This window comes from Accipiter gentilis, chromosome 5 (genome assembly GCF_929443795.1).
Source record: "Accipiter gentilis chromosome 5, bAccGen1.1, whole genome shotgun sequence".
NCBI lineage: Eukaryota > Metazoa > Chordata > Aves > Accipitriformes > Accipitridae > Astur > Astur gentilis.
In genome coordinates, this window is record NC_064884.1 from 22,279,863 (window position 1) to 22,304,619 (window position 24,757).

General features: G+C 43.5%; 1 protein-coding gene across 4 annotated transcripts in view; it reads left to right on the top strand.

The window, feature by feature from the left end:
* Positions 1-23,901: 23,901 nt before the first annotated feature.
* Positions 23,902-24,757, top strand: part of LAMA2 (laminin subunit alpha 2) — a 383,544-nt gene continuing 382,688 nt past the window's right edge. For all 4 annotated transcript variants that reach the window (XM_049800395.1, XM_049800397.1, XM_049800396.1 and 1 more), the window contains exon 1: positions 23,902-24,032. In XM_049800395.1, coding sequence (XP_049656352.1) covers positions 23,942-24,032 — 91 coding nt within the window. In that variant the 5' untranslated portion in view covers positions 23,902-23,941. The remainder of the gene's footprint in view (positions 24,033-24,757) is intronic.

Sequence of the window (24,757 nt, forward strand, 5' to 3'; positions counted from 1 at the left end):
TTCTTGCAGTTGCCATGATTGATCAAAGATTATCAAGAGTGGCTTTGCAATATCAGCCAGCTCACTCGGCACTTGTGGGTGCATCTTGTCAGGGCCCATATGCATGCCCAGTTTTCTTAAGTATTCCTTGACCTGATCCTCTTCCACCAATGATAGACCTTCCTTGCTCCAGCCTTTTCTCTTCATCTCTGGGACCTGGGATTCCTGAAGGCTGATCTTGCTACTAAAGGCTGAGGCGAAGCAGGCATTCATTACTTCAGCCTTTTCCGTGTCCTGTGTAACCAGGTCCCCTGTCTTGTTGAGCAATGGGCTTGTGTTTTTCCTAGTCTTCCTTTTGTCTCCTGAGAAGAACAAGTTACTTTCCATATCAGCCTAATCATGCTATTTGGAAGAAGGGATAGCAACCAAAGAGGCAGCAGTGGTGCCTCATTGTCTCTTGAGGGGCCTTCTGATGGAAAGAGAATATTTGCCCTAACACAAATGTTTTCTTAAGCAGTAGTTATACAGCTTTAAAATTTTTTTTTCCTGAAAGAAACCAGTGTCTCTTAGTATTTTCCCATAGATTCATCTAATAATCTTTTGTCTTGTTTCACTTTGAATTAATTTTTCCTGAATGTGAATAAGCAGAACTGTACACAGTACCTTGCATGAGATCTCTTAGAGCTTGAACAATGCTGTCAATCTTGCCTTCTTTTGTGGGAAATGTTTGAGACGTAGAAGAGTGTATTTGTCTTTTACATGATATCATCACATTTGTGAATCATAGACATCTTGTGATTGACTAACATGTACAAGTCTCTCACCTTTTCAGTTGTATTCTGCAACGGACCCTTTCACTGCAGACATTTTTGTTAGCCCTTTGTGTGCTTCTTACTTCTCAAGTTCCATCCCATTTCTATTAACCCTGTCTTCAAGGTCATGCATTTTTTCCTGTAAGATATACAAAGTCTTTCTTAGTATATTTTTGTTACCCTGATGATTTTAATTTCAGTTTTTCTACATGTTCTTGGTTTACAGATCAATAATCATTTCAGTAGCTATATAGAGGATATATGCACAACAACAGATACACTTGATTTATCTACCCAGATTACAACTCTCTGATGTTACATACTCATATCTGTCTATATTGTAAAAAATAGTATTTTAACAACAAGCACAAGAGATCGTTTTTGGTTTGCTTTTAAAGACACTGATTACTTTTGAAACAACACTTGCTTTAGAGCAAGGAACTGGTGGCTTAATGAAAAAATCACACCCAGAACCTTTTAGCTTCTTCCTTGTGTGGAAACAAAAGAATGTAAAGTTCAACATATATTCTAACTCCAACTGTTATTACCATAACAGGATTGAATTTATGTATTGTATGTTTCCCACAGACAAAGTGTTTGCTGATAGAGATAGGCAAAGTTAAACAAGAAGCACTGCATGCAAAGAAAAGAAAATAAAAGAAAATTAAGGACTGATGAGCATCTGTTGCTCCATGAAACCCTTAAATATTATCATCACTTTTCCCAACCAGAGATTGTTAGCTGCAACCAAGGGGAAAAAAGGTTGAAAAGCAATATTGGGCTTCACACAATGTTGCATGTAAACCAAAGGAATGGGGAAAAATTAGCTATGGTCAGAACATATGGCTGTTTTGTCTGGCAGATATTCTCAATTTCTCAGATTTTTAATAAAAGACTTCTCATTATTAATGTGTGTCCTGGGTTCAGCTGGGATAGAGTTAATTTTTACAGGAACCTGGGAGGTGGGGGCATAGCCGGGGCAGCTGAGCTGAACTAGCCGAGGAGCTATTCCATACCATGTGACATCATGCTCAGTATATAAATGGGGAGTGGGCTGGGGGGGCCTCTGGGTTTTCGGTTGGGGAAGTAGCAGAGCACCAGGTTGAGGGTGGTGAGCAGTTGCACTGTACATCACTTGTTTTGTATATTCTTTTATTAGTATCGTTGTTGTTGTTGTAACTTCTCTTTTTGTGTTGTCCCAGTAAATTGTCCTTATCTCAACCCACGAGGTTCTGGTTTTTTTTTTTTTCTTTTCTCCTTTCTGATTCTCCTCCCCATCCCACCGGAGCAGGGCGGGGAGGAGTGAGCCAGCAGCTGCGTGGTCCTTTGTTACCAGCTGGGCTGAAACCACGACAGTCTTTTTTGGCGCCCAACGTGGGGCAGAAGGGTTGAGATAATGACAGATCTGGCCAGAGCTTATTGAAACAAATTTGTCAAACGCATTTCTTAGATAAATAGATGTTAGTCACAATGTTGTTTCATTTGTTTACATGGTGGCATTTTGTAAACTCTTATATGCTCTGTGTATTGCCTGTAGTTGCGTATCTCATCTCTGGGAGAGTGATTGGGATTATCATTTTGCTGTACTGGGCAATGTCGACTTATGAAATGATTACATCACTGGTCATGAGGTTAAGCTGGTATCTGTATGGGGCAGTGATATAATTTCCATACTTTGGGCACCTTGTGTCGGATTTTATTGGTAATTACACCCAATCCATGGGGAAACTAGGGGGGGATACTTCCCCCCGTCCGTTCACGTCCCTTTTCTCCTTCCGACTAATTACAACAGCTTTTGAGAATTTTGAATATCCTTGGGATGCGCAAGCCAGTGTGCTGTTAGTGCTATGCCTCCTGAATATGTTTCAGGTCTTCTTTAGGGCTACAAAAAGGCTCTTTAAGAGTGCCACTCAGAGATCTCCCCCAAAGCTGGATATTCATGGGTGGCACGGCATGTGGGAGGATGTGGGCAGGTATCTAGAGAAATTCTCACCACCAGTGACTTGGAAGTTCACTCCTGAACAACTAAGAACCCTCAGGAAGTGATAGAATATTTGAAAGAAAAATGCTGTGGCTATCCCAGAGACACACAACTCACTACACTGTGCTGGGCCCTGGCCAGTATCTACCAAACACTGCTTGATACTAGGCAGCACCCTCAGGGGGAAAAGATGGAAAACAGGACAACAGGCCCCATGGCTACCCCAACCCCGACAACAGGCCCCGTGGTTGCCCCTACCATGAAAACAGGTACCATGGCTGTCTCTACCCTGGTGACAGATACTGCAGCTAAACCAGAGAACCAACCTGTGCCAGTATCAGTCGCCCCTGTACAGAAAAAGAAACACACAAAGAAATCAGTTCACTTAGTGAGAGATGAAGATGAACCAGGGTCATCGCGAGAACAGGAGGAAGAGGCAGAACCTGAAATAATTACCCGATCTTTATCCATGAGTGAGTTGTGTGACATGCAAAAAGATTTTAGCCGCCACCCAGGTGAGCACATTGTTACCTGGCTGCTCCGATGCTGGGATAGTGGGTCTAGTAGTGTGGAATTAGAGGGTAAGGAAGCCAAGCAGTTGGGATCTCTGTCTAGGGAAGGGGGCATCGACAAGGCGATTGGGAGAAAAACACAAGTCCTCAGCCTCTGGAGGCGACTTCTGTTAGGTGTAAAGGAAAGATACCCCTTCAGGGATGAAGTTACATGTCACCAAGGCAAGTGGACCACCATGGAGAGAGGTATCCAGTACCTGAGAGAATTGGCCGTGCTGGAGGTGATTTATAATGATCCAGAAAATTTGCAGTCACCCACAGATCCAGACAAAGTCCAATGCACACAACCCATGTGGCGGAAGTTTCTACGAAGTGCACCACCAGCCTATGCCAACTCATTGGCAGTAATGTCCTGGAAAGAAGGCTATGGACAAACAGTGGATGAACTGGCTGTCCAACTCCGGCAATACAAAGGAAGTCTCTCTTCCTCCCTACGGGCCTGTGTCTCAGCTGTAGAGGAACTGTCCCGAGAGTTCCAGCAATTCAAAGTGGATCTGTCCTCCTCCTCACCTGTACAGGCCCGCATTGCAGTTATTGGGAGTAAGCGTTCCTCTGCCCAAGAGAGAGGAGAGAGAAAGTACAGACGATGGGCTAACCTGTGGTTTTACCTGCGTGACCATGGAGAGGACATGAGGAAGTGGGATGGAAAACCTACCTCAGTCTTGGATGCACAGGTACAGGAGTTGCGAGAAAAATCAACCAGGAAAGAGAATTCTTCTTGGAAAACTGATGCTCCAGTTTCCCGTGAGCAGTCCCCCAGACGCAGTAGATGGGCTGATCTCATTTCTGATCCCCTTGAAGGGACTTCTGATTCACGTGTGCAGAAAGTGAGTAACGGATATTCTAACTAGGATTAGAGGGGCCCTGCCTCCAGCCAGGTGGAGGAGAGGGACAACCGAGTCTACTGGACAGTGTGGATTCGATGGCCTGGCACATCAGACCCACAGGAATATAAGGCTCTAGTGGACACTGGTGCACAATGTACCCTAATGCCATCAAGTTATAAAGGGGCAGAACCCATCTGTATCTCTGGTGTGACAGGGGGATCCCAAGAGCTAACCGTATTGGAAGCTGAAATGAGTCTAACCGGGAATGAGTGGCATAAACACCCCATTGCGACTGGCCCAGAGGCCCCATGCATCCTTGGTATAGATTATCTCAGGAGGGGGTATTTCAAGGACCCAAAAGAGTACCATTGGGTCTTTGGTATAGCTGCATTGGAGACGGAGGAGACTGAACAGCTGTCTACCCTGCCAGGTCTCTCCCAAGACCCTTCGGTTGTGGGGTTGCTGAAGGTTGAAGAACAACAGGTGCCAGTTGCTACCACGACGGTGCACCGACGGCAATATCGCACCAACCGAGACTCCCTGATCCCCATCCATAAGCTGATTTGCCAATTGGAGAACCAAGGAGTGATCAGCAAGATCACTCACCCTTTTATAGTCCCATATGGCCCGTGCAGAAATCCAATGGGGAATGGAGACTAACAGTAGATTATCGTGGGCTGAATGAAGTCACGCCACTGCTGAGTGCTGCTGTACCAAATATGTTAGAGCTTCAATATGAACTAGAATCAAAGGCAGCTAAGTGGTATGCCACAATTGACATTGCTAATGCATTTTTCTCCATTCCTTTGGCAGCGGAGCACAGGCCTCAGTTTGCTTTCACTTGGAGGGGCGTCCAGTACACCTGGAATCAACTGCCCCAGGGGTGGAAACACAGCCCCACCATTTGCCATGGACTGATCCAGGCAGCACTAGAAAAAGGTGAAGCTCCAGAGCACCTGCAATATATTGATGACATCATCGTATGGGGCAACACGGCAGAAGAAGTTTTTGAGAAAGGGAAGAAAATAATCCAAATCCTTTTGAAGGCTGGTTTTGCTGTAAAAGAAAGTAAGGTCAAGGGACCTGTGCAGGAGATCCAGTTCTTAGGAGTAAAATGGCAAGATGGGCGTCGTCAGATCCCTGCGGACGTGATCAACAAAATAGCAGCTATGTCCTCACTGACTAACAAAAAGGAAACACAGGCTTTCTTAGGTGTTGTGAGCTTTTGGAGAATGCATATTCCAAATTACAGTCAAATTGTAAGTCCTCTCTACCAAGTTACTCGGAAGAAGAACGATTTTATATGGGGGCCTGAGCAACGACAAGCCTTTGAACAAATTAAGTGGGAGATTGTTCATGCAGTAGCTCTTGGGCCAGTCAGGACAGGACAAGATATTAAAAATGTGCTCTACACTGCGGCTGGGGAGAATGGCCCTACCTGGAGCCTTTGGCAGAAAGCACCTGGGGAGACCCAAGGCCGACCCCTGGGGTTTTGGAGTCGAGGATATCAAGGATCCGAGGTTCGCTATACTCCAACTGAAAAAGAGATCTTGGCAGCATATGAAGGAGTTTGAGCCACCTCATAAGTGGTTGGTACTGAAACACAGCTCTTCTTAGCACCCCAACTGCCAGTGCTGGGCTGGATGTTCAAAGGGAAAGTTTCCTCTACACATCACACGACTGACGCCACGTGGAGTAAGTGGATTGCACTGATCACACAACGGACTCGCATAGGAAACCCCAGTCACCCAGGAATGTTAGAAGTGATCACGGACTGGCCAGAAGGCAAAGATTTTGGAATGTCACCAGAGGAGGAGGTGACATGGGCTGAAGAGGCCCCGCTGTATAATAAACTGCCAGAAAATGAGAGGCAATATGCCCTGTTCACTGATGGGTCCTGTCGCATTGTGGGAAAACATCGGAGGTGGAAGGCTGCTGTATGGAGTCCTACACAACTAGTCACAGAAACTGCTGAAGGAGAAGGTGAATCGAGTCAGTTTGCAGAGGTGAAAGCCATCCAGCTAGCGTTAGACATTGCTGAAAGAGAAAAGTAGCCAGTGCTCTATCTCTATACTGACCCATGGATGGTGACAAATGCCCTATGGGGGTGGCTACAGCAATGGAAGAAGGGCAACTGGCAGCGCAGAGGTAAACCCATCTGGGCTGCCGCACTGTGGCAAGATATTGCTGTTCGGATAGAGAAGCTAGTGGTAAAAGTACGTCACGTAGATTCTCATGTGCCCAAGAGTCGAGCCACTGAAGAACATCAAAACAACCAGCAGGCAGATCAAGCCGCCAAGATTGAAGTGTCTCAGGTGGTCCTGGACTGGCAACGTAGAGGTGAGCTATTTATGGCTCAGTGGACCCACGATACCTCAGGCCATCAGGGAAGAGATGCAACATATAGATGGGCTCGAGATCAAGGGGTGGACATGACCATGGACACTATCGCACAGGTTATCCATGAATGTGAAATGTGCTGCAATTAAGCAAGCCAAGCGGCAAAAACCCCTGTCGCATGGAGGGCGATGGCTGAAATATAAACAGTGGGAGGCCTGGCAGATTGACTATATCACACTCCCACAAACACGCCAAGGCAAGTGCCATGTGCTTACAATGGTGGAAGCAACCACTGGGTGGCTGGAAACATACCCTGTGTCCCATGCCACTGCCCAGAACACTATCCTGGGCCTTGAAGAGAAAATTTTATGGCAACACGGCACCCCAGAAAGAATCGAGTCGGACAACGGGACTCACTTCCGAAACAACCTCGTAGACACCTGGGCCAAAGAACATGGCATTGAGTGGGTATATCACATCCCTTGTCACGCACTGGCCTCCGGAAAAATTGAACGATACAATGGACTGCTGAAAACTACATTGAGAGCGATGGGGGGTGGATCTTTCAAACATTGGGATACACATTTAACAAAAGCCACCTGGTTAGTTAATACTAGAGGATCTGCCAATCAGGCTGGCCGCGCCCAACCAAGAGTTCCACATACTGTAGAAGGGGATAAAGTCCCTGTAGTGCGCATGAGGAGTATGTTAGGAAAGACAGTCTGGGTTAGTCCTCCCTCAAGCAGAGGCAAAACCATTTAAGAGGTTGTTTTTGCTCAGGGACCTGGGTACACCTGGTGGGTGATGCAGAAGGATGGGGAAGTTCGATGTGTACCTCAGGGAGATTTGATTTTGGGAGAGAATAGCCAGTGAATTGGGCTGTATGATATTTAACTGCTAAATAACCTGCCAATGCATGTCATTGTATCTATAGTGTCTATATGCCATATCAAGGGTATTATTGTAAGAATTATCCAAATGACTACAGAATGGACTTTTGAAACTGAGCCAAGTACAACAGCGATAGAACTTGAACTGGCACCCAGCAATTTCCTCAAGATCAGCATCTTCGACCTGCAGACCAAGGGCATGAGTTGCACCAACTGTACTAGCCACAAGTTCCAGAGACAACATACAATGACCCAACATCTCACCATCTCTCTCTTATCCTGAAGAACTGTTACAACAGATAGAGCCCCAAAATCAATGGACGCATTAGAGGGATAGCCCATAGGCTAAAGGAACACTATGTGTGTGTGTGTGCGAGGTCGGGGGGGGGAGTCCATATACTTATATATAAGACAAGGAAAGTAGTAGTGGTTGATTGGAAAAAAATGTAAGATCTGGGCATGATGTAGATGGTATAGAATAAGGGGTGGATAATGTCCTGGGTTCAGCTGGGATAGAGTTAATTTTTACAGGAACCTGGGAGGTGGGGGCATAGCCGGGGCAGCTGACCTGAACTAGCCAAGGAGCTATTCCATACCATGTGACATCATGCTCAGTATATAAATGGGGAGCGGGCCGGGGGGTGGCCTCTGTTTTTCGGTGGGGGAAGTGGTGGAGCGTCGGGTCCTGGGTGGTGAGCAGTTGCACTGTGTATCACTCTTTTTTGTATACTTTTTCATTAGTACCGTTGTTGTTGTTGTAATTTTTCTTTGTGTTTGTCCCAGTAAACTGCCTTTATCTCAACCCTCGAGGTTCCAGTTTCTTTTTCTTTTCTCTCCTCCGTCTCCTCCCCATCCCACCGGAGGGAGGCGGAGGAGTGAGCGAGCGGCTGCGTGGTCCTTTGTTACTGGCTGGGCTGAAACCACGACAATGTGCAATAAAAACAAGGTTTCCTTGGCATATGCAGAAAATCTATAATAAGAAGTTGTTAAAGTAAACTGCTGTTGATTTAAGGTAATACAGACACAGTATAGTGTAAGTATCCCTATTATCTATATCATAGATTTTCACAAGACATTGAAAGGAGTAAGTCATGAATGCTGAAAATACAATGTGAATAACCCAATTCTTTTCCTAGACAAGAGACCAGGAAAATACTTACTTTCACTAAAACCAGTTGTGTTGGTATAGGTTGTACAATGTCTGTTTGCTCTAGAGTCAAATCTGTCCTTCTGAAGTGGATTTGTAAAGCAAACATTTTTCCCCTCTCTTAACAATTTCTGTGTGTTCTGCTCTTACTATTCACCTCTCAGCAAGTCCTGTTCACCTGTAATGCTCATTATGAACACACCTGGCTAAAGGTCTTTTTCTGAAGAGGGCTAGGGGTTAGAAATAAGATGTGTCCAGAGATATTTCTAACTTCACACAAAGTTGTGTGTATTGTATCTTGACGGAAAGGTAAAGTTCATTGTATCTTGACACAGAGGTAAAGTTCAGTTGCTCATTTCCTTAAAACTAATGATTCAGTAGTAGCACATAAACATATTTTAAATTCTATCATTGCAAGCAAAAGGGCTAGAAACTTTTACTTAAAGGAAGGCTGAATATTCCCTTTACAGTACTGCTTCTAAGGCAAGGCAGTGCTGGATCATGGTAATGAAATCCTAGGAAAATTCATTCAACACATGCAAACAATATGGAAGTTAGTGACAAATTATTATGCTTATGTATAACTGGCTTGCGGTTGTTCATTCTTGTTCCACAGAGATTTTCTTATTTCACAAAATAAGATGGTTTTATTTTTCCTGAAAAAATGAGTATGAGCTGTCTCTACACGGGCTAATGTAGGGCTACTTTTCTGTCCCAGAGAAGAATCACCTCACTGCTGATTCTTGCTTAAAATACCAGGCCACAAGCATGGTCTGGGGTAGTAGACACCTATCATTGCCCTGCATAGAAAGATGAAGTCCCTGTTTAGACACGGGGGATGTTTCTGATGTTTTTCCACAGTACTCAATGGAGCTGTCTTCTGCCTTGGAAATGTCTATTTCTTCAACCCTTCCCTTTCTTTGTCAAGCAGATGAGGAGGAGATCATCCTTCCCCTCACCTCACTCATCATGTACTTATTTCTTGGCACACTGTGTAAGAGTGTCAGGCCATCCCAGAAAGCACCCAAAAGAAAACGTAGAGGAGCAAGGAATTGAGTTCCTCAGGCCTTCAGTCACCAGAGGTAATTCAATACCAAAGGCAGGCTGTCAGCTGACACCCAGAAATCGTCTTCTTTCCATCATTGTTGCTCTGGAATACCCATTAAGCACAAATGCCACCAGCCTGAAACTGGGCTTTCAAGCAGGTAAATGTTCCCATTCCATCGGTGGGCCCCTAAGAGACTGTGAGGCACCACTGCTGTATCTTTGGTTGCTGTTCCTTCTTTCAAATTGCATGATTAGGCTGATATGGAAAGTAACTTGTTCTTCTCAGGGGACAATTTTTTTAGTAGAGGAAGGAATTCTAACGCTACCAACTGGTCTGTGCTTATGTAGAGAGGTGCTATAAAATGAAACAGATTACTTGGAGAGAGAGAAAGGGGACATAAGCCTGTTCTTCATTCACTGATGCCTCAAAGCCCTTCTCTCTGTCGGTCCCTTCTCCTTGTCATCCCTGCAACAGGAGACATGTCTTTCGTGGCTTTCTGCTGAGTGGTGGAAACCTCTGCACATTCTAGCAGTTTTTAGTCTAGAAGCAGAGACCTCAGATGAAGACGATTAAAGAATAAAAGATGGGGTAATATGTCCTGACTCAAGGCTCTAAGTTCAGGATAGTAGCAGGGGAGCAAGGGAAGGTAGGGAAATATGTGGGAATTATACTGCAGACAGATTTTTGCACTTGCTGCATGTGTGGGCAGCCACCCACTATGCCTTATGTTAGGCATTGAATAGAGTGATTTTCATTCAACTCTCACAGGACCCAGACTTCTCTAAAAAGACAGGGCATGTACAACAACAGGATGCTACATACGGATATGAGAGGGACTTTGGACTTGGTGCTGTGAAACTCATTTTACGAGTGAGAGTAAAGCAGAAAGTTATCATTTAGGATGCAAAACACATTCTTTCCCTACTCTAGCCAGCCCAGTGCATCTGCTAACTGTTATAAGGAGAAGAAAGAAATCTAGTGTCTTCAGGAAGAGAGAAGGATAAAAGATAGGAGGAGAGATATGGAAAAGATGGAAAAGAGGACTCTAGAGTAAGTTAGGGCACGTGGAATCAGTGTAAGTGCAGATGGTGTTATGGTTAATATTTTTGTCATGGAACTAGATCCACAAGGCTATTAATACAGCATCAGGTGGGCAAAGGTCTGGGAAATGCTCATTCTTACTGGAACTATGTGAGTTAGAAAGATTCTTCATCTGCTTTCTGTAGGTTGTAAAGGGCACGTGATCAAATCAGCATCACATGCAGCCCTGGTGGACCATAACACTTTAAACATTCAGCAATGGCAAACAAGTATCAATGCTGCCAACGAAGATAAGAACTGTCATGCAATGAATATCAATACAGTAGGGTGCCTGTTTGGCATTTCAAAAATCTTGGGCATCATAAACATGGATGTTGTGTCTAATGACGATGGGAAATGACTGAGAGACCCTGAAGTATAGTGAGCAGTTGTCTCTTCTTTCAGTTACTTATACCAGTCATGGATCCTTTTCCATGGATGTTGGAAGGAATGTGTATCTGCCTAAAGCTGAGAACAGCTGGGTATGTTTCCCCATTGGAACATGATAATGTCATCTTAGGTTTCAAATGGGGGACCAGAAATAACCAGACCTAGTGTTAAGTCCTGGAAGAGTGACTTAGATATATTGAAATTAGTAGCTCACTGTCAATCAACCCAGAACGTGGAAGATGAAATGGTACTATCAGTAAACATTAATGCTTGAGTTCCTCTCAACCAGGACTGTGAAGTCACATCAGGTATGATATTCAGAGAGGCCCCAGAAAATTAAAGTATGGATATGAATGAAGCTGTGAGTCCCCTCCCAAATATTCTTGTTAGGGCAGCCATTGGAACAGATCCCGGAGAACATTGTAAAAGTGGATATGGATCTCTGTGTTGCAGTTGTTCAAGTGCCACAATCTAGTTATAAAATACACCAGCTTTCTGGTAAGAACTGTCGGGGAGCACCAACAGCAGGCTGTGCCACAATAGAAGGTGAGCTAGGAGCTTGCCATGACAGAAACCGAGGTAAAATGCACCCAAAAAATGAGGGAACTCATATTGCTTGAAAACACAGCTGAGGCTAAATGAAGACTAATACCTGGTAGCAGAAGATGAAGCAGTTTTTGCTCAGACCAGGACTGCAACACATTTCCTAAATAAACCACTATAGCTCAAATGATATATTGAAAAGTACATAATTCCATGCTTAATATGCTAACTAGAATTAAGAAGAGAGCACTTAAAAGTTTGGAACTACTAGGATGGAACAAGAATGATCACTTATTAAGCATATTATGTTTTTCTTCATGAGCAATGAATCTTGAAAACCACACTGGTTTGTCAAAATAATTAAATTCCATTTGCTTTTCAGATATAAGTGCCTACACATCTTGCCAAAGTAATCCTTGCTTGCTACTCAGAAGCCTAAACTTTCATACACATACTTTCTAAAACAGATTTTTTCTTTCTCATTTATGAGGTGAGGCAAAAAAAAATAATAATTGTTTTACTCATACTGATTATAACCTTCAACTTTGTTCACACTTGATCCTATTAAGAGAATGTCTTTCAGAATCAGGTTCACATGTAATCCAGGGATTTTTCCCACCTCTTGCTTATCTTACCCCTCTTCATTTATAAGGTTTACAAGGTGAAGTTTGTTTCTCATTAAAGCAATATTTTGCATTGCCTTCAGTCATTATGCTGGAAAACACTATCTATACCAAGTAATGTAAATGGGTTTGTATCTATACTGTTTGATTCAAGTCCTTTGGGCCAAGGATCCACATCCATTCCAGCAGGACATAATGGCAGCAGAGCACTGTGATCCAAGGACTGCCTCATCGTCCCCTGCACCCCAACAATATGGGCCTTCCATTCAGAGAAGGCGGCTGTGACCTACTCCTAATCCCTGCTCCTGATCTCTAATTTGGGAATACAAGGCTTCCTGGGACATCCTTGGAGAACCACAGCGGTCTGAGCCTACCCAGGTCAATTTCCTACTGTATGCAGACTTTGAATCCTTATGCATTCTATCCTACCAGTGTTAGGGAGCAGCATGAAGGGGCTTGCTCCACAAGGAGAGGCAAACCTGAAGCTGAGAACAACACCAAGGCAGGGAGGGGAGCAGTCTTACTGACAAGAACCAAGTACCTGAACAAGGAAAGCAGATCAGGTCCGGTGACTGTAGCCATGGCTGGACATAGTCCAGTGATTACCAAACAAGTCTGTAGTGCTGAGAGAGGTCTGGGACCAGGACAGAGAGCCAAGTCTGCTTGTCAGGGTCAGAATCAGGGAGGTATGCACAACCATTCCTGCAGCATGACTCAGGCACAGAACCAGGATGACAGCCTGAGCTTAAGTCCTGGTCCCAGAAGTGGGGAAAGACTCCCCAAAGAGGCTTCTCATAGCTCTTCTCAAGGCCTTCACCATATCAGAGCTGGCCCTGAGTCCAGGCAGCCAGATTCTCAGGATGGGGAGGATGCATGCTGGTAGTTCCCAGCTGTCCTGGTAATTAACTGATTTAGTCCATTTTGGAGTGTGAACGCATTTTATATTAACCCAGAGATTAGGAAGCTGAGTGTTATTGCATTCTGTATGTATGTATATCCTGCAGAATAGGACAACCTCAATATTGCTTCAATACCCTCTACCAGAGCAGTAAGGATTTAGTAATCTCCTCTTGGAGATTTGAGATAGAATTTAATTTATGTTTTAACATATTCAATTGTTTATTTATTAATTTATATTTAATAATCTGAACTGGGAGGCTTTAAGTGATTTCACAAACAATAGATTAATCTTGATAAGGTGAGATTTTGTTAAGCTTATAATAGAAGAAAATAAAAATATGGAGCTAGGAGACAGTTGCCTGTACTAATTTATCAGCTTCCTAAAGTCTGGAATTACAGGTAATTTTCAAACAACTTTAAGATTTTTTCCAATTCCACTCAGGTAAACTTTACACCAATGGTATTACTAAAACTTTTAATAGTATGAAAAGTGTTTATGAGATACATATATCATTCATTTATATACATTAATGGACTTTCATTAAAAAGTAGTATTTAACATACAGCAAGTGGGTGTATATATATATATGTATATCAGCAGAAAATTAAAACCATATATAGCAACTGTTAGAAGCATACTTATATGTACACATTTAATATTGTTATTTTAGTGTTATGTTTAATGTTATTAAAGCATAATACATGGTTTTAATATTCATTTCATGTGTATTTTAAGATTTTATTGAGTCTAATTTTCCAAACACAGCAAACAGTTTATGTCAAATCCCTCATTATCCATTTGTAAAAACAAGTCTCTTATAAATGTAGTAATTGGATAAGAAGATATAAAATACAAGTTTGAAAACTAGTTATAAAGAGAATGGTTTGCAATACATTAATTATAATCTGCCAAGGAAATGTAATTTTTCTACCTATTCTAATTTATGAAAGTCTCCCTATTTTCTTACAAGATTATTCACAGTTTTTAAAGGAAAGAATCATATTCTTTGAGCAACAGCAAGCTTGCCATAGAAAAGCCATAGAAATCATAGACAGAAATGTTGGTTGGATGAGATGTTTGGAGGTCCATTAGTCCAGGCTCCTGCCTGATGCAGCCCTTCTGCCAACGCTGTATCAGGTCAGACATGGCTCTGTCTGGCTTTTGTTAGTCCTTGAGTTTCTCCAACTGCCTCTGAACTGAAGCTTGACTAGCTGTTGTGTCAGACGTTTCAACTAGGCTAGTGTCATCTGCAAGTCTGTTTTGATGAGTGAATTAAGCATTATGTGCCTTTGGTTATTTTGCTACCAGATGCCATTTGGATATCAAGCCATTGATTACAACATTTTGAGCCTGGCAGTCCAGCCAGTTCTCAGCCCATCTAATAGCTGAATCATCCAGCTCATATGTCTTCAGGTTCCCAGTGAGAACCCTGTAGGAGATGATGTCAAAAGTCTTACTAAATGAAAGTATATTACATCCAACAAAGGTCAATAAATGCCAGCAGAGAAGTAAAAAGTAGCTGCAGTTGCCCAGTGCATTGTGCTGGTTTTGGCTGGGATAGAGTTAATTTTCTTCACAGTAGCTAGTGTGGGGCTATGGTTTAGATTTGTGCTGAAAACAGTGTTGATAATACAAGCATGTTTTCATTACTGCTGAGCAGTGCTTACACAGAGCCAAGGCCTTTTCTGGTTCTCACCCTACCCCACCAGCAAGAAGGCTGGGGGTGCACAAGGGGTTTGGAGGGGGCACAGCTGGGACAGCTGACCCCAACTGACCAAAAGGATATTCCAGAACATATGACATCATGCTCAGTATATAAAGCTGGGGGAAGAAGAAGGAAGGAGGGGATGTTCGGAGTGGTGGCATTTGTCTTTCCAAGTCACTGTTACACGTGATGGAGCCCTGCTGTCCTGGAGATGGCTGAACCCCTGTCTGCGCATGGGAAGTGGGGAATGAATTCCTTGTTTTGCTTTGCTTGCATGCATGGCTTTTGCTTTACCTATTAAAATGTCGTTATCTCAGCCCATGAGTTTTCTCACTTTTACCCTTCTGATTGTCTCCCCCATCCCACTGTGAGGGTGAGTGAATGCTTGGTGCGTGGTGCTTAGTTGCTGGCTGGGGCTAAACCATGACATGCATATAGTCATATTTTACTGTGTTACTCTGGTCTGTGTCAAGCCATTCCTTACTATTTGTAAACAAAAAAAGGTAGTGCCTAGAATTGAAACAAATGCATGAGCAAATGAACTCTCCACAAGCCAACTGTACATGGCAAAGAAATCAAATAATGCTATCTCAACATCTTTGGGATAATAATCTGAAAAGACAACAAACCCCACGTCTGATATAGAATATACAGAACTCTATTGTCTAGATTAAGCTCAAAACATGTTTCTTCTCATTTTTTTCTCATTTCTTCCATGAAGAAGCAGATTTGGAGCATGTTCTAGAAGTCTACAACCTTGGACTGAGGAGGAGAAACAGAATGAAGAACCTTCTGTTATTCTGAACATCCAGTCACCAGCATCATATAAAATAAACTTGGGAATGTATCTTGTTTATCTTAGTCAAGCTGTCAAGCTAAAGCTTGATGAGAGATGATCTGCAAGACATTCAGTTTCTTGCCTATAAAGATTCAACAAGATCAACTGTTTCATTAACAGAATTACTTTCCATGTGCCTGTTTCTTCCTGTGTTTTATTGGTTCTGTGCAGAAACGGTATTATTTTGGATATCTAGAACAGGTAGGATATACTTTTGTACTGTGTGCACAGTTCTGCAGGATAACAGATGGGCAGGTATACCAATAATGAAGGCATTTAAAGTTCATGCCATAGACTAATCTTATTTGACTAAAATAATCATTCAGCCAACAGTGATACAGTGTACCTATCAATAAAGATTGGGTAATTGGATATATTCAAATTAAAGATGCTTGTTTAATCTGGCCATTTTAAATTTAATTTCAAGCAGACAATAATCTTGTAAAATAAATAATTTACTGATGGCACTAAGTCACAATTTCTCTTTGAGGATGTACACACATATTAGAAACATCCCTTAATTTTACATTTTAAGACTGCAAAAAAGAAAGTATTCTATCAGTACAGAAATTGACCCTTTGACAGATGTTTTTGTAGATGTACACAAAGTACATGATATGCTGCTCTCTTGAGGAGGGCATTGCATTCAAAATTCTTCCTTTTGTATATTTCCAGTTTCTAGATTTTCACATTTTTTAATCCAGAAATAGGAACTAAAACTCAAGTGAGACAAAAAACATCTATCCTGCAACTACTTCTAAAATGCCTGTTTTAAGCCTGTGGATGAGCTCTGGAGGCTTCTTTATTGAATGCAAAATTATGCTGTAGTTTAAATGAAGCAGTTCACTTTTGGCCACATACACAAATATGTAATTTGACAAAACTGTACCTTCACTATTCTTTTACAATATTCTCCAAGTTTTCCTAATGAACAAAGTGTACAGATTGACTTTTCATCAAAATAGATAGGGATATGCTTAGTATCTGTCACTTTGCAGAGCAGCTGCATGGAAGAACTCTTTAAAGATCTCTTGCTTGGCCCTTTATGTTTGGGAGTAAATCAGCTGAGAAAAACTCAATAGTAGTTTAAGGGATTCAAGAGCGAGTTTCTTTCTTTCTTTCCTTTCCTTTCCTTTCTTTCTCCCTTCCCTTCCCTTCCCTTCCCTTCCCTTCCCTTCCCTTCCCTTCCCTTCCCTTCCCTTCCCTTCCCTTCCCTTCCCTTCCCTTCCCTATTCTAAGCCAAAATTGTCATCAGCTTCAATTACACTATGATACAGAGTTCTAAAAACCTTGATCCAGAAAAATGCCAAAGATTTTTCCTTAGCGTATCAAACCACAGTACAGGCAGCTCCATAAGATGTAATCATGTGTATAACTTTAACCATGTAACTGATTTCACTGATTCTAACACTTCATACTCATTTCAGTTGTCTCCATGAATACTCAGGTGATGAAAGACATTTCTCTACATACTTTGCTGGACTAATGACCATTTTGATTCCTTGAAGTCAGTGGGAGGAGTCTGGAATGTGTTGCCTTTTGGATACTCTCTATGATTATACTCCTTATGGCCATCATACTTCCTAGTTAATGAATTCTGGTTTTGTAAAATGTAGCAATATTTACAATGCATTTTTCTTTCATAAATGAAGTCATTGAGAGTCTCAGAGAGCAAAAATAAACTTTGTTTAGAAATGTATCAGGGAGTGAAGAAAACATAAGAAAAATTAAGCAGAGGAGCTAAAAATTTAGATTTTATCAGATAAAGTAATATGGCATTCAAATCTACAGGAGATCAAGAACTCCTCACATCTTAACTGGCAGTGACCTAATGTTGCCAATGTACTTATAAGTACATCTCTTTTCCTATCTCTGTGAAGCAGTGTTTTCTGCACATTTTGAATTTTTTCTCTCTAATTTTGCTGGTCTTACTATTTCTGGAAAACAAGAAGCAAACCAAAGAGTTTATCAAACAATTTCTTGAAGATTAAATCTTTCCATTATAAAAGAGGAAATTTAATGCCTTTATTTTTGAGGATATATATTGATAATAATTTAGTGAACTGATCCTTGGTCTCAGATTACTGCATCAACCTGCTTTTGCTAGTATTTGGGTGTGAGATCATTGCAAAGAGGAATATCACCTAAGCAACCCTATAATGCTAAAAAGCTTATAGCTGAAATGTGTAGAAGAAAACAGATGGGGCAGTATCTGGAAATTTTATTTGTTAGATATCGTCCATCTGTTTCTCTCCCCGTCTACAAGTTTTTCAGTAATATCCATTTTTAGGAAGGCAAGTCAATATAATTCTACAGAATTGGTTTAATCTTCTGTTTTATTATTATTATTTAATTTTTACTTTTTACAATTCATTAATGGCTGGCAGGGAAACATAAAACCCACACTGATGATTCAGCTAAACAATCCTCATCTCCATTCCATGAGAGGCAAAGTTATAGTTCAGGGCAAAATTAGTAGATGTTAACTCTTCTTATTAATCGGTTCTAACAATTTTGGCAGTTTCTCACATGCAACAGACCTCCTAAATAAATGAATGATAGAGACTATTTTTAAATGCATTCTAAAACTGAAAGGATTATGTGTCATTTCAGAGTAAGTTCTAGTTTTTTTTGTAATGAGTAGCTATTAAAATCAGTAAGTCTTTTTTGGCAGCAATCCGATTCTCTGAAAATAGAGCCACAAAATGCTTTGCAACAGGTATATTATTTATGGAGAGTATATAAAGGCTTTGGTTGTAAAAATTAATAATGGACTGAGCAACTCTATTTGCTTTCTGCTTCATATTCTTAGCTAAATGTCATTGCCATTCCTCTCCAAATTGTTTCTTTCTCACAGGACCAAAATTAGAACAAAAGCCACTTAAAATAGCAGCATAGTCAGAAAGGACAATGGCTTAAAAGGAAGTTATTAGAAGTCAAGACAAGAAATGAGTGGCGCTTACAAATGGCACACAGAATCCAGTATCAGGCAAGACCATGACTCCTATCTGTTCCTTATGCATAAGTACCAATAGCGAGGTATTAACAGATTAGCATTTATTTTTGTAAGAGTTAATAAAAAATAATGGCAGTAGGTGAGTTGGGTGCATGAGATTTATAGTCTGACTAATTACAGGGGTGGTGAGCAAGGCAAAATGGAGGGTTTGAAACAAAATATGAGCTCCATCCTGATGCCATTTGTAGCTCATCAAACTGTAACAACTCTGCTCTTGACTCCAGCCTCTTCAGGATGCAGTGACTGCTATTGTCATCCTTCTCTTCATAGCCTTTCCTATTAAATTATCATATTTACCCTCTTTTTATTACCTAGGCCCAGGTCTATCCTATTCTCCCCTTGTTCTTTTAATTATTTTTCCTTTCTTTGCCCCTTAAATTTTACAGGATTACTTCCTGACCTGCAGTTATCTACATCTGCTAGCACATCAGCCTTTAAACAGACAATACTCAGTGACCTCGGCAACAGAGGGCCTCTCAAGAATGGCTTTCTATCAGTGTTAGATTCTTCCTTTTTTTCATGTCTCCTTTGTCTGTTTTGATCTTGAATTCTGTTCCCTGGTTTGATATTGATTCCCAGTCACATATCTCATTATCTCATTTCTTTATCCATTGTCTTTCTTTATCTTGTCTTTTGCCAGCCCCTTCCGTAATATCTACTTTGGATGAACACAACCCTGGCATGAGGACATTTCCGGTTCCTCCTGGCTGGGGTCCAAATCACAGATCATGTCTCACCTTGCCCCTAAAATGGGTTAATTCTTTGATTGTTGTGATTCACACATTTCAACTCATCCCAAGTGCTGTATCTGATTCTTCTCTCTTTGCTTTATCCTTTGATTGCAGTCCTCTTAAGAACATAGGACAGGGTTGCACAGGTCATCAAATCCATTCCTCCTGCCTTTTGTAGGCAAGTGATGGAACTTCTTTCATAAATCTGCCAAGCCCTACTTTAAAATCAATTAAATTTTCTCCCTCTGCACTCCTAAGAGAAGGCTGTTTCCACACCTAATAATTAGAAACCATCTTCCAGTTCTCCAGCCTATACTTATTTTTATCTTGCTTATGCTCATTTCCTTTTGTGACAATTCCATCCATTAACAGCCCCGATATGCTTAGCAGTGTCTCACATCTTATTTTCCTAGGTTAAACAAATCAAACCTTTCTAATCTATGTGTCTCAGATAAGGTCTCCATTCCCTGGAGGCCTCTGCTCTGTTTAAGTCTGAATTAATTGTTGAACATGGGTGATCACAATTCCCTGTGATATCCTAGGTGGGATGCAGTATTAATTTTCATACCTTCACTGGAAATATTTTTTCTGATCCTAGGCACTACTTGCTTATTTCATAGCTGCATCACTCTGGTGACTCCAAAATGCTGTGTGACTCACTGACTTCCACCCAGGAGTTTCAGGTTATATTCTCTATTGTTAATTCTCACAAGAAACTGTTACTGTTAGTCCTTATGTGCATGACCCTGAATTTTGTAGTATTTAGTATCTTCTAATTTTCTATACTTCAGTCACTGAGAATAAAAATTGCATAAATTCACGATGTATGTATGTATGCATAAATGTATAAATTTATGACATATAGATTGGTCTTCCCCAATCTTACTTTATCTGCAAAACTCATTAAAAAAACCCTCTCATTTTTATGCAAAGGTCTTGAAAATATTAAGTGATATTGGTTCCCAGATAAGTCCTTACCTGATTCTACTCACATCCTTCTTTCAGCCCAGCAGTTCTCACATCAGTACACGCTATCATTATTGCCCCTTTAGCCAGTGCTATAGCTAAAAAACTTCATATCTATATCCATTTTGTCCAGCGTGTCCATGGCCCTCGAGTGCACCTACAGGCTCTGCAGCCTCTTCTCCCCACTCCTATGGGTTTGTCTGCCTGTGCTCGAGACCACATCTGACCTGGCACAGCCATGTAACATTGTCAGGCAGTGGTGACACATTTGATGTGCGAGGAAGAGCTTGGAGAAGAAACCTTGTTGGTGCCTCCCTCCACTTAAGGAGTGGGTGCTGCATTTAAGCTCAAGCCCTTGCCCTCAGTCTCTGCCTGCACTACATTGCAGCTACGCCTGTGCCTCGCTTTGCACCTCACTGACCCAGACCCTGATTTGCAGACCTGACTTCCCGGCTTGACCTCAGATTTGTCTCCTCACTATGAACCTCTCTGGAGATCTGGACTCTTGGTTGATCCTGGTTATTATCCCCAGACCTGCTCTTCCTGCATTCGGGTACTGTGGGATCGAGCCCTGTAGGTGAGGACACTGCCCTGACTATGTTGGTGTTGTCTTCATCTTCCAACTTGCTTCCCCTTTCAGAGCAGCCCCCTCTTGCTGCTTCTTGAAACAGCTCAGCATTTTATAGTATGAAATTATTTCCTGTGGTTCAGATGTGAAAGATGTTGTTGATTTAATCAGTCCGTAGGTTATCCTGGCATATCTTGCCTCTCTGTGTCCCCAGACTATTAAAGTTTATAGCTCTGGTGTACAGTTACAGACGTCAGTGTTGGCTCTGACTGGTGATTAGGTACCTGGTATGACAACAGTGCAGCTGAACTGAAACTAGGCTGAGTTCTTACAACGCCATCTCACATTAAAGACCACACAGGCTCAACGGCAGGAAAAGTTGATTCAAAGAAAAGGGCAGGTAAATAACATATGCTGGGTTTAATATTGGTGTAATACTGATATGTGGGGAAGTAGGGACCCCTACAACCAATCTGCTGTTGATCTTAATTCACAAGTCATGGAGGTCATGGAGGTATTTTGCAGATGCCTAAAAACAGGAAAACATATTGGGACAGGCACTGAAAAAGTACTAGCTTTTGTTTTTGAAACTAACAGCAACCTGAGAAGCTGGAAAGGCAAGAAAGGCTGGTACACAGAAAAAAACAGCACTGAGGAGTGAATTTGACTCATCTTTGGATAGAAATAAAAAGGTTGTTTAAGATAGTTTTGAACATACAGTCAAAACTATAACCCGTTTCAGCCCTGCTAAGTGATGAATCCATATCTGAGCCTACTACCTAAGATTTGATGAGACCTTCTTTACATAAAGCAGCAGAGGATCCCACCTTCAGGTCTCGCTTTCAGTTTCTACAGTCTGCTTCTGGAGTATGACTTCAAATTCATCTGTAGCGCTTGCAGGTCTGGGAGCCCTGGAAAGAATTTCTCCAGCTGGGGGAGTACGCAACTCATGCTAGTATGGCTTTTACGCAGCAGCTGCCACTGCGCTTCACCTAATTCAGCCAATAAATGTGTTTTTAGAATCAAACCGGTGTAGATGTAGTCAAATCCCTACCTATAAAATTGGCACTGAATTCTCCAAGTTACAGGCATATACTTGGGGCGAAGCGGTTTTACTTTGTTTGATGTACTTAACAATTCACTAGCTTATGCCTCCTGCATATATGCACAATTCCTCACAGTCAAAATTTTTGCATGAAGGGAATTGCAGAGGGAGAAGCAGCTGGGAGAAATTAGCGACCGTTGCTTCTTGTATGGAAACACTTTACGGACTAAACAGTGACAGTGACAAAACCGTGGGTAAGCATCATAAATACTGTCTCCCTCTGGGTCCCTCACAGCTCACTGACTATGCGTACTTCCACAACAAAGCAAAGAGTTGACAAGATGAAAACCATCAAGATGAACCTTGAACTTGGGTTTCCCAGTGAGAAATGCACTACATCATCTCTTGGCAAGAGGACTGGACTATTTTCCTTTGACTTATGAGTGACAAATGGCTGAGGCGTACAAGAGCATTATTGTTGCCGCCCTGTACTGGGGGAGCAGTTTCGAGGTGGCTGCGGAAGCAATGGGCATCTGGTAAGAGGAATCCCAGCAGCCGAGCCCAGGCCATCTGGGGTGAAACCTCAGAAGTGAGCAGTCACTGCGAAGAGAAAGACCGAGTCCACTCAGGGCGGGATGACAGTGACAGAAACAAGCAGGCTATGTTGCTGGATGTAACAGCCTATTATATGCAAAATGCCACCTTCCTTGAATTTGGGTTTGGAGTAACAAACAAATTCACCAACAGAAAAATGCAGTGGTTTGAGAGCTAAAATAGACAATGTATCAAACTCAGGCTTGTGCGTACTTACCCCTAGCCTTGCCCAAGGTTGACCAGCAAGTCAGGATGAGTTTGTGCGCGTACATACTGAAGCATTTATGTTGGGAAACACAGTTAATTGCTTAATCTCTTTGTGAAATACAAAGAATGTTCAGTTTGAAGCAGGGTGTTACAAGATCTGTGAAGGTGCAGGGGTGACCCCGCAGGTTGGAAATGGGCTGCCAGCACAATCTGATTTTTGTGCCTTTGTGCAGATACACTGTAAGTTCAGCCCAGCTATCGTGTACTTTTTCAGTATGCTTATATGAAGGTTGGAAACCTTGCTGTTCACTTCCTCCCATTACCAAAATCGCTTTTATTGACTTTTTTAAAGTATTTTTTTTTCTTTAGGAAAACTATGCAATAGATTTTAATCGGCATTTTATTTTAATGCAACGTTATTTCTTCCTCTCCGCAGTAACATGGATTTTTTCCTGTCATATGCGGCTAGCACTGACATACTACTCCCAGACACAGCAGGAAAAATGCGTTTGGCTTGGTTGCAATTCTAGCGTGCGGAATGCCTACCCGGAAAGCTTCCCACCCCCGCCTCGACCCGCAGTACAGGCTTTTTTCTCTCTCTCTCTCTCTCGGATAACCTGATGAACGTCCCGTTTTCAAACTGTTAAGACAATTTCCAGGGAGGCTCCCCGTAGTTTTCCGATCCCCGGACGCCGGCCCTGCTGGCGGCGCCCCGGTGGCCGCGGCCGTTAGCGGGGCACGTGCCGCCCGCCTCGTGCGGCGGGCGCCGAGAGGCGGGCGTTTACCTCTCCCGGCCCTACCTGGCCGCTCCCGAAAGGCGGGCCTCGGCGGCCTCCCGGTGCGCGCCCGGCCGCCGTAAGCGCCGCGGGGAGCCTGCGGCAGCCTCTGTCCCCTCCTTCCGCCGTAGCTCCCGGCTTTACTGCCCCTGGGGGCCCAGCGGCCCCCTCGCTCTGCCGCCTCGGCGGCCCTCGGGGACGGGGCCTGGCGCGGCGGGGCGGAGAGCGGCGGGGCGGGGCAGGGGTGTGTCCTGCTCCCTGCCCGGGGCAGCGGGGTCTTCTCTCCTCTCTGGGGCGGCGGCGGCTCACTCTCCTGGCTGGCCCCGGGCCGGACGAGCCAGCAGCTCGGCTGCTGAGGAGCCATGGCACGGGAAGGTTTGCCGCTCCTCTTGCTGCTGGCGGCGCTCGGCAGCCGAGGCCAGCCGCCGCCGCCGCCGCCGCCGCCACAGAGAGGTACGGGGAGCGGGGAGCCCGTGCCTCACTCGCCCCGGCCGGGGCCGGGGAGGACGTGGAGGGGGAGGCGGCCCCGCCACCGGCTCCGGAGTCCTTGTGGTGACGGGAGGGTCGGGGGGACAGGCGCCGAGCGTGACAAGTAACCCCCAGCCTATGGAGGGGACTCGGCGGCGGGACGCTGCCGGGGCACCGCCGCTGGTACCCCGGCCGGGCCGAGGAGGGCTGCCGTGGCGCCGGGAGCGCAACCCGTGGTGGGGGCCGCGGCCTTCCACCTCGCCGAGGTGCGGCGGGGAACCGGGCGGGGAGCTGCACCGCGGCCCCGTTACTCCCTGTCTGCCGCTCGCTCTTCCCCGTTAACCCTCGCACGCAGGCTCTGATTTAAGAGGCAGCGTCGCGGTTCAGAGCGTGGCAGGTGAGCTGCGCTGTGACTGAACACGGAGGGGCAAGTCGCGCCTACTGTTACTATAGTCTAGGGACGACGGGACGACGTGTCCTGGTCCCCGAAGCGGCCTTACGTAGTCTTTACAGGCTGATCTGTTGGCAGCCCTCTCTCTCCCCGTGTTGTGCCCGTCTGTTGGCATCTCTGTGATTAGGGGACGCTTGGTAGGCTGTATTGAAACAAGTGCGGGCTGCTCGGGCTGCTTTTACTTAAGGTGACAATTTGATGCACTTACCCAGTAACAAAGCTTTTCTTGGTGCTAAAAACTAGCCACGACTGGAGTGGG